The sequence below is a fragment of the Vespa crabro genome, chromosome 13 (assembly GCF_910589235.1).
Source record: "Vespa crabro chromosome 13, iyVesCrab1.2, whole genome shotgun sequence".
Taxonomy (NCBI): Eukaryota; Metazoa; Arthropoda; class Insecta; order Hymenoptera; family Vespidae; genus Vespa; species Vespa crabro.
Genome location: NC_060967.1, coordinates 580,001 through 596,871, shown reverse-complemented (window position 1 = coordinate 596,871; position 16,871 = coordinate 580,001). Strand labels below are relative to the sequence as shown.

The window sequence follows — 16,871 nt, the reverse complement described above, 5'->3', positions numbered from 1 at the left end:
AGAGAGAGAGAGAGAGAGAGAGAGAGAGACTTTCTCCTGGCTTTGAAATGTCTGGAAGAACGAAGATTTTCTTCCTACTTGCTAAAGAAAGAAAAAGAGAGAGATGAAGAGAGATAAAAAGAGAGAGAAGATTTCCCAGATTACAAGGTGGTGAATTATAAAGAGTGGGTCGTGTTAGGGATAGAAAAGAGGGGTTGTTCCGGTGAATCTCCGGTTATTTTTTTTTTTTTTTCTTTTCTTTTTTTCCTTTTCTTTTTTTCTTTTTTAGGTGCGAAAAGAAACTCAATCGGCTCGTTGCACGTGTCCGAAGTATTAATGACACTTTGAATTCGTTGAATTTACATGCACATACGTGTGTTTGTGTTGTACTTATAAACTTAATATTCTACATTGATATACTTATGTATGTATGTGATTATATATATATACATAACTGTATAATATCTCTATATTAAGTTGAGTGCTATGTTTAACTTGATATTTAATTTCTCGGACGAAAACGCGAGTTGATTAGCCCGTGATTACATTATTCAACACGTAGCCCAATAAACCCGCGAGCCGTTTGATGGTGGAAGATAGAATTAGAACGCTTAGCCCTCACATCGTAATATAATAATCCCATACGACTCTATTAATAATATTATTAATGTTATTAATGTTATTATTATAACATATATACATGTATATATATATATATATGTAACATAGGTTTGGTACGTACGATGGAATAAATTTTAAATTGATAAAATGAAAAATTAAATTGATATGAAATTAAATCGATATGAAACGAAGAAAGATGATAGATACTTTTATAAAAATAAAGAAAGAGAAAGAGAGAGACAAACAGACAGACAGAGATAATAAAAGATTGTCAGAAGAGAAGTCGACTTTAAATAATTAAGTACGAACTTTATGAAGTCTAACCATCGACAGGGGGGTGTCGTGGTGATGATGTAGAGAGGGGGAGGTGTAAGAAGGTTCTGAGAAACGATTAAGGGGTCTCGACTTTTTTGATCGTCCGTTAGTAGACTTCTCTTCGAAGCACTAATGCGGAAATTCTCTCCCTCTTCCTCTTCCTCCTCCTCTCTCTATCCTCCCATCCTTATTCTCTCTCTCTCTCTCTCTTTTTTACAAAAGCATGGTAGCTGACTGTATGACTCTCGAAACGAAGAGTCCTTGTAAACCGTCTTGATTCTCTCTTTTCACGAAAGAGAGAGAGAGAGAGAGAGAGAGAGTGAGAGTATTACCCTCCTCCTTCTCTTCATCTTCTATCCCCCATTCTACCTACCTACCTACCTACCTACCTATCTACCTACCTACCTACCCCTTCAACCCTTGTCAGACGTCCGAGGGTGAATTGTTAGAATTCACTGGGAATGTCGGGTAACGCGAATTTTCTAGAAATTCCACGTTCACGTTTAGTCCAACGTTCGAAGGGTTCGAACGTTTGTCGAAGCTGCCACTTCTCTTTCTCTCTCCTTTTTCTTTTTTATTTATTTATTTATTTATTTATTTACTTATTTATTTTTTTTGTTTCATTTTTCATTACGCGAACTATCCATTCAAGAACGTTTCTCCGAACGATTGAAATAGGCTAGAGTAAATATATTATTATTTTATATACATCCGTAGATTCGTGAAAGAGTGACGATTTGAGAAATGAATCGATGGAATAAGTTACGACTTTTATTTTTTTTATTTTTTTTTTTTTTTAATAATTCTTATGATATAAGATTTTATAATTCGACGTAATGAGATTATTAATAATTGTATATCGACAAACCATCGATGTTGTCATTAAATATTTTTTTCTATTTATTGTTTGATCACTTAATTATTTATTTGCTTATTTGACTTGCATATGATTAATTAATATGATAATAAGTAAATGATTAATTAAAATGATCATATAAGCTAATGGATTAATTAAAAAAAAAATGATCGCATAAGTTAAATGATGATTAATAAAAACGATCACACACACACACGTTAATATAATTAATATTGAAGATAATAACGTTTGTTCGTTTGTAAAGATTCTTTGAAGAATAGAAACGATAGAAATGTTAACTAAAGAAATTGAAAATGTTTGGTTGTAACTTGCCTTGCCATTTCTGTGTTGAATCGACCCTTAAGGTACCCTCGCTTTGAATCTGATCTTTACCATTGGTCACGCGACACGAGTAAAATCCAACGTCGGAAACGTCGAGGTTAGTGATCTTAAGACGACTACCGGCTATGTTCTTAGCTGCGTGTTCGTGTGCCTGTAAAATAATGTTTTTCTTTTTTACAATGTTATCAACGAATAATTAATTATTATTCGGTTTTAATCGGACCAAACGCTATTACGTTCCCGTAACTCTTAATGGACGGACGAAAAAGAATAAAAGTCAAATAAATACTGTATATATTTAATTCATTCCTCATTACATTTCATTGATATTACTAATATCTATATAATGAATAAAAAATACCTGAGCATGAATCTTCCTAATCGTGATCTTCGGTCGTTTCTCTTCAAGGGGTGCTTCATTTTTATACCAACGTATTTTGATAGGTGGTGGATCACCAACTGCCTCGCAACGCATATGAGCTATGCCACCTTCGTCTTTCGATATATTCGAAAGGGTCCTGACGAACTTCAAAGTACCACTTTTGCTGCCAGTGCTCGCGTCCACGTCGGTTCTGTAAACGAAACACATTCGAGAGAAACGATCTTGATAGAAAAAGAACACAAAAAAAAAAAGATAGCAAAGAATAAAGGCACAAAAAATCAGAGAAAAGAAACATAAAAGATGGAAGAAGAAGAAGAAGAAGAGCACCCTTATATTATTTCTCGAATAAACGCGCTTATAAATCAATTTACGAGCGTCCTTTAGCTCGACCCTCGAGTACGATCCGATTCACCTTTTTCTCCCTCTCCCTCTCTCTCTCTCTCTCTCTCTCGTTAAGTCTAGTCTCGTCTCGTGTCTCCTGTACCACCCACACCCTCCCCACCTCAATCTGTCCCTTCCTATCCCCACCAACCCATCTGTCCCCTCTATGTTGTCGCGAACGTACGAGAGAAAGAGAGAACAAGAAAAAAAAATAAAACAAAGAGAGAGAGAGAGAGAAAGAAACAGAGAAAAAAAAAAGAAATGAAGCCCAATCAAAAGGCGCTTTGTCAAAGGAACTATCGTAATAGAGAGAGAGAGAGAGAGAGAGAGAGAGAGAGAGAGAGAGAGAGAGAGAGAGAAGGGGGAGGGAGAAAGAAAAGCACCTTCCTTAATTTGGCATTGGGAGAGAAGTTACATGAAGGTCTTAATCAAATGCAGCTTCCGGTTTTCTTTACTTTCTAAGTGGCAGCAATCTCGTGCATGTCTACTTTGTACCGATACATAAATTTTAAAAAGAGAGAGAGAGAGAGGAAGAGAGGGAGAGAAAGAGAGAGAGATAGATAGATAGAGAGAGAGAGAGAGAACCGGATGTCGTGGTTCAACGACGCGAATGGAATATTAAATATGAGCGCGTTAATAGAGCAACGTTCGTCTCCCTCGTACCTCCCCTGTCGTACATTCTCCATCCCTTAAAACTATAGAGTACGATGCACTCGAGCAAAATGATATATATTTATAGTATATATAGTAATATATATATATATATACATATATATATGTATGTACGTACATATACAGCAAAATTCCCCTATCATCGTTACGATGTTAGAAGTTGTATTATACATATCTATATATATATACGTATATAACATACATAATATGTGTATGTATGAATCGCATAATTTAATGGTAGGGCATGTAATCGGTTTGTAAAACGTTTTGCGAAACATGATTTTATATTTCTTGTTATTATTCGGAAAAAGATTTAATTTAATTTTATATATATATATATATATACATATATTTCTTGATTACGTTTGAAATATTTTCAGATTTATCTATATAAAACCCGACTCGTCTAGAGTTTGATAATAATCAAATCTGACGTCTAACAATTCTTTCTGAATGATGGAACATACTTTTAAGCCTAAGATGGTTTTCTACGAAAACGGAGAACCAATCGTCGGGTTTGCCTTATCGGTTTCTCTGACCCTTTAACTATACCTACCCACTATGTACACGCGAGCTTGAACGTGCATAAGCCGCAAACATGGTATCATGGACATACACATACATACACACACGTGTATGTCAGAGAGAGAGAGAGAGAGAGAGAGAGACAAAGTTATGGCATTGGTCGATCGTTCGACGTATTCTATCTACGTTCATGGTGAACGTAGTGATTGTACACAGAGTCTTTGTGTTAGTAACTAGCCCTGCGTTTACTGCCTGGTTATTGAATATAAATCAACCTATGATCAGTAAGTCATCGCTTTTATGTACAGGCCAAACAAGAAGTTTCTCTTTCTACGTTTAATTGTATTTCGTACATACTCTCTCTCTCTCTCTCTCTCTTTCTCTCTCTCTCTCTTGGTTGAATGTTTAAACCTTAACGTAAACGAATAAAAAATTATTATGCGTTCGATGAAAAAAAGAAAAGGAAAAAAAAAAATACGAAAAACATTATTAAATTATTAAATTTCTTCGGCCGCAATTAAAAATGTATCAATTTTGCATCACTACACCATCCATCCCTTTATCCCCTTTCAATCGATAGGCATGAACGTTCGATACGATAGTACGCGTTTGATCTAATAACATACGCTATCATTATGTATGCAATGTAAACGAATGAATGATTTTTTATTTCTTTTTTCAATGGTTAAAATTAATCTGATGCGGATAAATTTTGTTTTATTTTGTTTCGTTTCGTTACGTTTGTTTTCTCTCTCTATCTCCCTCTCTCTCTTCTCTTTTTTTTCTATTCTTTTCTTTTCTCCTTTAGGCGATCAAGAGAACGCGTCAAAGATGATATTCAACGAGCAAACAAGAAGTTGTATGTATGTATATATGTATATATGTATGTATATACGTAACAGGGTTGTTTTGCATAGGACTATACTTATATAGGGAAAACGAGCGAATAAGTGGCCGTCCGTTTCTGCCACGGGACCGAAGAGATGATAGGGAAAAGAAGGCTATGTATGTATACATGTATATACATATATATATACATATTATGTATGTATGTGTGTATCTCGATAATCTTTCTCTTCCTTGCCTTCAGGCTCCTACTAAATTTTCGAGAGAATTTTTATCGTCGAACGATGCGTTGGAAAAAAGAAAAGAAAAGGAAAAGAAAGGAAAAGAAAAACAAATAAGAAAAAAAATTTTTCAAACAAAAATTATTTGTATCTATGCGTATATATATATATATATATTTTTTTTTTTTCTCACAGAACATGGTGTCATTGCGAAAGAAATCTTTACTTTCATTAATTCATACTAGATCGATGCTATATCAAAAATGTTAATGATAGAAACTCCCTGATAAGTCGATTAATCGAAAAGATAAAAAGAAAAAAAAAAAAAAAAAGAAAAAGAGGTAAGAACAAATCCTCGTTTTCTCTCGGTAGACCTATTATCCGTGTATATATATTTTTTTTCCTTTTTATTTTCTCACCCCTTCCACCAAACGAAAAGAACATTAGTCAGGAGACAGTCTCAGACCAGGATTAGGCGTCCGCCTAAGGTTTCTATAAATAATGCAACGCCTTACCTCGCCTGTGATCTCCCTCTCCTCCCCCACTAACACAAACGCTGCCAGTTTTGTTTCACCGGTGGTAACATCGAGCCAAAAAAGAACTTAAGCGAAACGATTTGTATCGCTTTTCCTAGTCACTTTCTTGCGGCCCTTTATAAATATATTTTTCGGTACAGAGAGAGAGAGAAAGGAACTCAGACCTTTGTTATTTAAGACAGGAGTTGGATATTTGCAAAAGAAAAAAAAATCTTTTCCTTCCTATTACTTAGACATTTCTAATCGGTGTAATCGATGCTTTCTTAACACCGTATATAAACGTATATTCCTCTCTCTCAATCTCTCACTTTAGAAAGCCTACAAGGAGCTACGTAGGGCATCAATATTAATGGAGGTGCGCCGCGTTTAGGGCGGAATAATGTATAGTGATCGCGGTAGAAGTCGACTTTGAGAACGTTCATGCACATACGATATATACACAGACAGGCGACCATGCATATGCAGAATGGTAACCTCTCTCTCTTTCTCTCCTTCCCTCTCCCTTCCACTTTCTATCTCTCTTAGTTTCATAATTATGATATCGATAATAAAGCAACTAATTATAATAACGCGTGTCCAATGCTTTACGGTTACGATATATGTATGTATGCGTGCCTGTATGTATGTATGTATGTATGTATGTATGTATGTATGTATGTATGTATGTATGTATGTATGTATGTATGTATGTATAAATAACATTTTGAAATAACCTAAGTACAAATTTAGATAACGCGAAACCTATTTCTATATTTCATTATCTTCTAATTGCTCCTATTTTGATTGGTTCATTTGTACTTTATTGTATTTGTATATTTATCTATGAATGTATATATTTACATCTATTATACCTTCAATTATTTATTAAATTAATGATCGCAATCAAATTCATGACGATTAATAATTGCTTAGGTTTTATTAATTGTTATATTAATTTCAACGCATTGTTAAATTATATATATATTTTTTTAATAACTTTTGTTACTTAATTATTGTTAATTAATTAATAGAAACTTTTTTTTTAATTAAAGAAAACCATTATAAAACGCGAGAAAAGATCAATGAATGTACTTTTGAATGAATGAAACAAATGAATGGACATTTAAATGAATGAAACATATGAATGGACATTTAAATGAATGAAACAAACGAACGGACTTTTTAATGAATGAAACAAATGAATGAACTTTTTAATGAATGAAACAAACGAATGGACATTTAAATGAATGAAACAAATGAACGAACTTTTTAATGAATGAAACAAACGAACGGACTTTTTAATGAATGAAACAAACGAATGGACTTTTTAATGAATGAAACAAACGAATGGACATTTAAATGAATGAAACATATGAATGGACTTTTTAATGAATGAAACAAACGAACGGACTTTTTAATGAATGAAACAAACGAATGGACTTTTTAATGAATGAAACAAACGAATGGACTTTTTAATGAATGAAACAAATGAATGGACTTTTGAATGAAAGAAACAAATGAATGAACTTTTGAATGAAAGAAACAAATGAATGAACTTTTGAATGAAAGAAACAAATGAATGAACTTTTTATTGAATGAAACAGATGAATGGACTTTTTAATGAATGAAACAAATGAATGAGCTTTTTAATGAATGAAACAAATGAATGGACTTTTTAATGAATGAAATGAATTCTTTTTTTTTTAATTAAAGAGTATCTTTATAAAATACAGAGAAGATGATGAATGAATGAATGAATGACCTAAATAAATTCCTAAAAAGGTAGTATTTACAGGAGTAATATAATGTGTAGTATATAATGGTAGTACCAGAATGAGTTAACCAAACGCAAGGAGTGGGAGGGAGGATAATCCCAGGGCCGAACGTCGCGGCACGTGCCAGACTACGAAACAAAATTGATCAAAAAATTATCATCCTAGTCAGTTAGAAGGCATTTATTATTTTTCTTTTTTATGTCAATTCGATCAATTTAACAAAAAAAAAAAAAAAATTCTTTTTAAATGAAAAAGAAATAAAAGAAAAAAGAGAGAATTATTGAGAATAGGATTATGAAGAAAAAGAAAAAAGAAAAAAGTAAAAGAAAGAAGAAAAAGTAAAAGAAAAAAGTAAAAGCAAAAGGAAAAAGAAAAGGAAAGAAAAAATAAAAGGAAAGGGGGAGAGGAGCGGAAAGCAAAAAAGAAATGTAATTTGTACCGATCCGTTTATAACGGAATGATGTGAAAATGTAATTCGCGATAGTACCGGAATTGCAGATTGGCCCCTATCGCCGGCACCTCTGTAAATTAACTCTCATCCGGCATTCGTTGAGAGCGCGGGGATAAGGGATTGGTAGGTAGGTGGGTGGATGGATGGGTGGGTGGGTGGGTTGAGCTGGTTTCGTTGGTTGGTTGGTTGGTTGGTTGGTTGGTTGGTTGGATGAGGTGGGGAATAGGGAAAATTCAAATTTAATCATGCGGCCTGGCCGCCCGCAAAAGCTCGCGCGAACGAGCTACGACGACGACGATGACGACGACGACTGTGACGACGACGTATACGAAGAGTAGTAGTAGCACAGTACCTCCGAGACACTGTACACACCACAGGAAGTGGCATTATTAACTTTCGAATCGAACCAATCAAGTCGCTTCCTTATTAAGCCCCGCGGCGCGCTTCCAACTCGGTTTCCTAGTACACAGAGAGAGAGAGAGAGAGACAGAAGAGAGAAGGAAGGGCGTTTTCCATTCCCTGTCCCCTCCCTTACCCACTCCTCCCTTTTCATCCCTCTTTCTCTTTCGCTTTTCTACCTACTATTACTCCCGCTCTCTCCATAAACCCCTTTTACAACAATTAGACAGAGAACCTTCCTCCTGAAAGCTTGACATTTCTCGTATACAAGTTGAGACGTTGAGTTTTTAATATTTCAAAGTGTAGATTCGAAGGATCGATCGATCGTGGGGTGAGAAGGTCGGGTGGGAGAGGTGGAGGGTTATGTGTTGAGGGGATTTTCAGGATTAGGAATGGTTGATGTGATGTTTTGTTTTCGAAATATACCGAGAAGGTTGGATATTGTAATGTACATTTTTTTTATGCTTTTTTTTTTCTTTTTTCCCCTAAGAAATATTGATAATAATAATGATGATGGTAATGGTAATGATAATAAAAAATGATTCACCCGTTCATCGTCGAATCGAAGACGTCGTTGTAATCCTCCTCGGTATTGTAATCCTGTACGTCCGATTCGAGATCCTCGACCTCGCCATTGCCATCTGTAACAGAGCAAGAAGAAGATAAAAAATAAAACAAAAAAAAAAAAAAAGAAAGAAAGAACGAAACGAAACGATACTACATAAATACATACACACACGTATGTATATGGGATAGGCATACACTTAGGACATTCAGAGAAAAAAGATAAACAAACACGAGAGCACAAATATCAAGGATAGGGACGAATAAAATACGAAATTATTAACGTAGTGATCTTATGATTACTTCGAACAAGTATGAATACCATTAAAATATTAATTAATCGATTCTCGTGCTCAACACCGATAAAGAGTGTTCCTTTTTCATTCTAAAAAAAAAAAAAAAAAAGAAAAAAAAAGAAAGCACGAAAAAAATGAGGAAAAAAAAAAGAAAGCACGAAAAAAAAATGAGAATAAAAATATAGAAAAAAAGGGACATTATATATAGCGTGGATTAACGATTGGCTCGTGTGCGCACGATTTTTTAACGTGATAAGTGATAAATTTCTAATACGACGACGACGACGACGACGACGACGACGACGACGACGACGACGACGACGACGACGACGACGACGAATATCGTCGTTTTGCTTGCCCACGCAATGAAACCGGCTCGAATTCAGCGAGACCTTAAAGAGAGATAGATAGATGGATAGACAGATAGAGAGAAAGAGAGTGAGAGAGAGAGAGAGAGAGAGAGAGAGAGAGAGAGCTTTCCATTCTCGCTGAATTTATCATTCTTTCCGATCCTTTCACGCCCACGCTCGTTCATCACTAGCACGAAGATACAACGCCATTGTTTCGCTTTGCTTTAGTATCCTTCTCTCTCTCTTGTTCTCTTTTTTTCTTTGTTCTTTCTCTATAATTTCCTCTCCACCTTTTTTTTTTGTTTTTTTGTTTTTTTTTTTAATTTCTTTTTCCTTTTTCAACGAAGAGATCCATAAACGCGAATAGACTTGATTTCGACCGTGCTGTATATATACATATGTGTATGTGTGTATATATATATATATACTTAACCATTATCCCTTTCAATAATCCCTTTCGTCCTACGTAAGTATTTAGAAGGAAGATTAGCCACGAATATTGTCTTGTCGTCTCGTTTATGGTCCATAGACCGCTTTAATAATAATAAATCATAATTTTCTCTTAAACTCTTAAACGTCTTGACATCGCTATTACGATCTATATATATATATATATATATATATATATATATATATATATATATATATATATATAAAATAACAATGATAATAATTAATGATCTATCCTATTAGATAAAAGACAATTGACAGAGGAATAGAAGGGATGGAAAATTTTCGTAGACTTGAACTTGTTTAATTTATATTATGTTATATAATAAAGCAAATTAATAAATCATCTCCACTAAAGAGAGAGAAGAACTGTGTGTGTGTGTGTGCGATAGAGAGAGAGAGAGAGAGAGAAGATATCATCAATCTTATTATCAACGGTAATCGTATAATTATTAAATGGATTAGGACGAATCCTCCGGTCCGAGATGGATGCTTTTTTTATCTTTCTCTTTTTCTTCTTTTCGACCTCTTATAAAAATAAATCACGTTTATAGGCGTACCCTCTACGTTGATAATGATCATTGGAAGAACGTTCGGTATTAATGCTTCTCTCTCTCTCTCTCTCTCTCTCTCTTACGTCTAATTATCTACGTGATCGTATTTACACAATTGTTAAATGCCGGGAAAATGTTAAAATCGTAATTGAGAGAAACGTTTAACAACTACTAATACTATTACAACTACTGTTTACCTCAACCACCTCCCAATCCCTGTGGTTGTAACGAGTAATTCGTCCCATCCATTTATTCATCCACCCACCCATCCGACCCACTCTACTACCCCATCATCCCTCCCTGGAAAAGTTTAATATCGAGTTGTTATGTTGGACACACATCAAGGACACACACGCACATACTCATCGATTGGACAGATATATTATATTTACATATGTACGTACATAAGTGTGTGGGTGTGTGTCCGTGATTAAAACACGATCATGGTGGTCCATCGTGCTTAGGCACGAGGCCAACTTATTAAACAATGGTGTGAAAGATCACGTCGGGTTCTCTCTCACCCCATTCTCTCTCTTTCCACCTTGAAACACCATTCTCCATCCCCTTCTCTCTCCCCACCACATTACCACCACTCGTTCGACTTTTACGCGTCAGCCGGTCGGCTGCCAAGTGCCAATTAAATTTACCGTCACCCTCTTTCACACGCTTCTTCTCTCTTTTACTTCCTTTGATTCCGTCGGAGTCGTCGTTGTCGTTGTTGTTTCTTTCGTTTTTCTTTTTTATCTTTCTTTCTTTCTTTTTTTTTTTTTTACTATTTTTCTACTTCTCGTTTTTTATTGTCTCTTTTTTCTTCTTCTTTTTCTTATTCTCATTTTTATTTTCGCACTTTTTTTTATTCTTAATCTTTCACTCTCGCTCGAACGGATAAAGATAGAACACCAACGAAGAGATTAGATCTAACAGAGAAAGATTTCGATGTACTATGTTTATTTACATAAAATCGTATATGTGTGCCATCGTGCGTAGTTATACGGAATAAATCAAATTAGTTTGATCAAGCCTCCCACATCACCTCCGATAAATGATAATACTAATTATAATTATAATAATAATAATAACAATAATACTAATAATAATAATAATAATAATAATAATAATAATAATAATAATAATAATAATAAATGAAAACAAATGTTTCAAGAGACATATTACGTCGATTAAATATACGAAACATAAGTGTTTAATTTATCGTGAAATCGTTCATTATTATCATTACTATTATTATTATTATTATTATTATTATCATTATTATTATTATTATTATCATCATTATTATTATTATTATTATTATTATCATTATTATTATTATTATTTATATCCGTTCGTATGTATCATCGTTTTAAATTATTTCGTATGTACAAAGTTTCGCTTGATATCACGTACAAAAACACACATATATACGCGCACACACAGAGAGCGAGAGAGAGAGAGAGAGAGAGAGAAAAAAAGACACACATAGACGTCAGAGAGCGAATGATATATCTAACGAAATGTGATTCGTTTTTAACGTATAAACCATTTTTAATATAGGTTGGTATAAGTTAGAAAGGAGATTTATGTTCGACGAGAATTCTTTAGGGGGGTTTCTTCTTTTTTTTCTTTCATTCATTCTCTCTTTCTTTCTTTCTTTCTTCTTCCTCTTTTTTTTTCATTCGTAGACATGTGAAATAAAAAGTAAAAGAAATCAAAGTAAAAAAAAAAGGAACAAGAAGAAGAAGAAGATAGGGAAAAAAAGATAATAGAATCTCGATTTCTCTTTAAACGAGAAACAGACGGTAACGACTATCTCGTGAAAAAAAAAAAGAAGAAGAAACGAAAAGAAAAAAAAAAAAGATAGAAAGAAAAAGAAAATTATGCGATTCGTTTGCGTCGAAACCCTCTCCTCTCCCTCACTTGTGTTCAGCAACAGAACGTTGGAGTATAATTATCGCATAGGATTGGCCAAGTTCGAGTTTGGTGTTGCCTTCCCTCTATCCCTGCCTACCTGTTTGCCTGCCTACCTCACCTAACCACCTTACCTATCCCCTATCCCACAGTTCTCTGTTGTTGTTGATCATCTCTCTAACTAACCCATCTCCAGAGGATCGTCGTCGTATACACTATAATTCGTATACACTATAAAATATAAACAGGTAAAACAGGGAAAATGTGATAACCAATGGCCGAAATTGAGAGAGAGAAAGAGAGAGAGAGAGAGAGAAAGTGGTTAATTCTGTTTTTAGTCTGTGACTACTTTTGCTTAGGGTAAATATATATAAAGGGGAAAATTGCTCTCTGCGGTCTCATAAAAACAAAACCGCGATAATCCAAAACTCTCATTGATCATCGGGAGTTTCAAAACGTTTCTGTCGAATCATTAGGGGAAATAATGACGATAAAATTATTAATTCGATTTATACTCTGTTCTCTCTTTGTATTCGGTTTTTCTTTTCTTCTTCTTTTTATTATATTTTTTCTTTTTTTTTTTTTTTTTTATCCCATCAGCAGAATAACGTCATCGTTCGAACGTCATTCGCTTTTATTTTTCCCTTTAAAATATTTACAAAATTGTAAGTACACACTAATATATATTCTCTATTCCCTATCATTAAAAATACTTTTATAGTTCATTTTATTTCTCGATGCAACAGAGAGAGAGAGAGAGAGACAAAGAGACGGAGAGAGAGAGAGAGAGAGAGAGGTCCAATAAAATTGAACGCTATTGTAATTCGTGTTACAATCTAACTCGTTTCTGCTGTTTCATTCGTCGATTCGTTTTCCCATACAATTCGCGAAGTACTTTTGACGAACATAAAAACATTTCGCGCTTGGTGAGATAAAAAAAAAAAAAAAGAAAAAAAACAGGAAGGAAGAGGGAAAGATTTGGACTAAAAAAAAAAAGAAAGAAAAAAGAGAAAACGAAATAATACGAAATATGTATACGTGAATACACGTTTTCAATATACGCAAAATACGCAGCACACATACACGTACACATGTATACGCATAAATGCGTGCGTACGCACGATAGCTTCCACATAGCGTATAGATCTAGAAGCATATGGTAACGCTTTGTGTCTCTTTGGAAAAAGGGGAATGAAAATATTTTGAAAAAAACTATTCGATCTGCGAATCGCGACGAGAAATCTCTTTCGTCTTCTTTTTTCTCTTCCTATCTTTTTTCCTTTTTATCGATCAATCGCAACGCCAATTTCTATCCTATTTGGAATATAAACCAGTGTACCTTTATCTACGTGTATGCGTCTGTGTATGCGTGTAAATTGACTTATTTGTTTTCTTTTTTATCCTTTCTTTTCTTTTTTCTTCTTTATCCATAAAAACAACTATAACGAAAAATATAACGAGTTTAACAAACAAAAAAAAAAAACAACAGAAAAAAGAAAAAGAGAAAAAGAAAGAGAAGAAGAAATTAATGACAAAAAAACTTTCGTATATAATAACATTAAAGATATATCAACAATTTCTATCGATAGGAAGTAATTGTCGGAATGTAATCAATTTATAGGATAAAATGTGACTCACCCTGTGTACGTGGTGCGTGCGTTAGATTGGTCGGTCGTACGTTCGCTCAGTAGCGAACCCTCGAACCATACGAAATCGTCTAAACAAAATTTCAATTTCTCTATATCTACCATCCCTCTGTTCCTCTTTCTCCCTCTCTCTTTCCTGTCTCTGTCTCTATCCCTGTCTCTCTCTTTCGGACCAGAGAGCAATATGAAACAAGAGAGCTCTGGCACGGCGTGTGTCAAGAGCAGACTGACAAGCCGCTATAATAGGAGCGACCCACTGGATAGGTGAACGTACGCGTACCTATATACAATATATATATATATATATATATATATATATATATATATATTTATATATATATATGTATCTATGTATTTATGTATGTATATATGTATATATATTCGTGCATTCTATATACATGAATATCAGACACTTTCGACGTTTCGTTAATAGGCGGTCTCTCTCTATCTCTCTCTTTCTCTCGATTGCATTATCTGTTATTTTTTACGCATCGATGCAGCCGTATACAAATTGAATTAATTATTTAATTAATTACCAATACGCGTATTTTCCAAATTGAAATGAATTATTTTACCTTCCTATATTGTGCCGTGCCGTGCCATGTTCAAAGTGTTTTTTTTTCCTCTCTCTCTCTCTCTCTCTCTCTCTCTCTCTCTCTCTCTCTCTCTCTCTCTCTCTCTTTGTTCTTTTTCATCTTTTTTTTTTTTTAAATAACAATCTCTCATAGAATATTGCGAATACCAATTGGGATTATTTAAATCGTCGTTGAACACCCCGATGAACAAAAACAAAAAGAAGGAAAACAAAAACAAAAAAAAAAAAAAAAGAAAAAAGAAGCGTTTGAGCCGCGCGAAAACGCAGGAATAAATTTTCGAATCGTTCCGATATAATGCCGTTTAAATATGCGCGCGTGTACGTGCTCTTTTTCTCTCTCTCTCTCTCTCTTCCGATACAATGAATATCATATCTGTAAAAAGGTGAAAGAATTAAAATAAAAGAAGTATAAAAATACAAAAAAAAAGGATGAATACTAGAAAAAAAAAGGAAGGAAAAAACTGAAAAGAAAAAAGAAAAACAGTGAAATAAAAAAAGAAAAGGTGCCAATATCAAAATCCTTTACGTTTCGAACGTAAGTAAATTAGTTATCTACGTAATTTAAACGAATTCATTCATATAATAGAGATAGTGTTATACATTTGACAAAAAGAGAAAGAGAGAGAGAGAGAGAGAGAGTAAGTTAAGGAGCTTAAACATACGATATAGAGAAAAGGATTGGGATGGTTCGAGGATAGTCGGAGTAGATAGATAGATAGATGGATAGATAGATAAATAGATAGGTATATATATATATATATATACTCTAACTTACTTAGGTATGTACATTTCGTTGAATGAAATCGTACGTAAGACGTAAACTTCAACGTCCTACGGTAACACTCGAGTTCTCTAAATGGTTTTACCCTTTATATTGTGGACTATAGTTCGGTCAAAACCCTCTTTCATGATCCTTCGATGGAAACCTTTAATAGAAACTTTTGAGAGACAGAGAGAAAGAGAGAGATAGAGAGAGATAGAGAACAATTTCAACGATTACTTGTTTGATCAGAAAGATTAGAGAGAAAGAGAGAGAGAGAGAGAGAGAGAGAGAGAGGATTAATGTAAAGGTATTCTCTTTCTTTCTCTCTCTTTCTTTCTATCTGTTTATCTCTTTCTCTGACTATCTCTTTCTTCCCTTCTTCGAAAGTGCCATGTCGACGCACAGTAAAAGCCACAACGGTGAACCAACTCGAAGTTTATACGATAGAGGGGTGTAGATAGGGGAGGAGAATGGGTGGGAGTTGGGGGCAGGTTTGGTTGTCCCTGACAATCGCTTTTAAGCTTCCACTCGGTTTCTCTTCTGTTCTCTTCTGTTTCTCCGTCCGAGAGTTTCGTAGTCGTTTGGTGGGCTTGGGAACGGGAGGGCAAAGGGGAAGGGTTAAAGCAAGTGGGTGGGAGAAAGGGGTGGTAGTAGTGGAGAAGGTTTTGAACGCATGGTTCGGACATTTCTCTGAGCCGTTTAGTTGCTCTTGACCAACTTTGAGAGAATTCTATTCCCTGTCCATGTCTCCATTGCTCTTTGTGCTCGTGTGTTGGAAGAGATACTTACGTATTTACGTACGCATATTCATATAAGTATCTATGTATGTATATAAGGATGTCCAAGTTTCGACGATTTCGTATTTTACGAAAGTACGACGACGCACACGCTGGGTTTATCTTTATCTATTAATGAATTTATCGTATGTATGTATATGTGTATTATGATATTCATGTAAAAGTGTTTATGAGGTGATCATCGTTCGCCAAGAGCTTTGAAAAACTTTGTATTAACATCTAACTCTAACTCCGTCCATGGACTTTGCTTTACGCATTAAAGTTTCATTTCTGCGTTGACTCTATACCGAAATAATTTCACGGTGAACGCGCACGAAATCTCCGTTCCTTTGTATACACAGGGTGTCCCATGGTTAACTGGAACAGGTTGTATCCTTTGAACGATTGAAAATGAAGAAAAATGTTATATTGAGTCATAGTCAAAGAATATCTCGCCAAGTATTGAAAGGAATGGGTAATAACATCCTAACGTATAGGATTAGAGCATAATTATGTTAATAGTTTTACGTAGAACATAAAAGACTGAATGCGTCGACTGGTGCAGTCAAAAGTACAGATTCCTATTAAAAAAAAAAGTGCAGTTGCACTATTTTCTGACAGACCGATGTACAAACGTGCGTAAAATCATTTATGTATTGTGCATCGTTTAATATTGTTAAACTTTAATTCAT

The 16,871-nt window shown here is 34.4% G+C and overlaps 1 protein-coding gene across 3 annotated transcripts in view; it reads right to left on the bottom strand.

Annotated features, from left to right (window-relative positions):
• The window catches only part of LOC124428632 (tyrosine-protein kinase transmembrane receptor Ror), a 185,921-nt gene that overhangs the window by 20,958 nt on the left and 148,092 nt on the right, over positions 1-16,871 (bottom strand). For 2 of the 3 annotated variants that reach the window (XM_046972899.1, XM_046972898.1), the window contains 3 exons: positions 8,828-8,921; positions 2,475-2,685; positions 2,105-2,264 (listed from right to left, as the gene is read on the bottom strand). In XM_046972899.1, coding sequence (XP_046828855.1) covers positions 2,105-2,264; positions 2,475-2,685; positions 8,828-8,921 — 465 coding nt within the window. Of the gene's footprint in view, positions 1-2,104; positions 2,265-2,474; positions 2,686-8,827; positions 8,922-10,691; positions 10,795-10,898; positions 11,475-16,871 lie in introns of those variants that run through there. The other variant, XM_046972900.1, reaches the window with a different exon arrangement.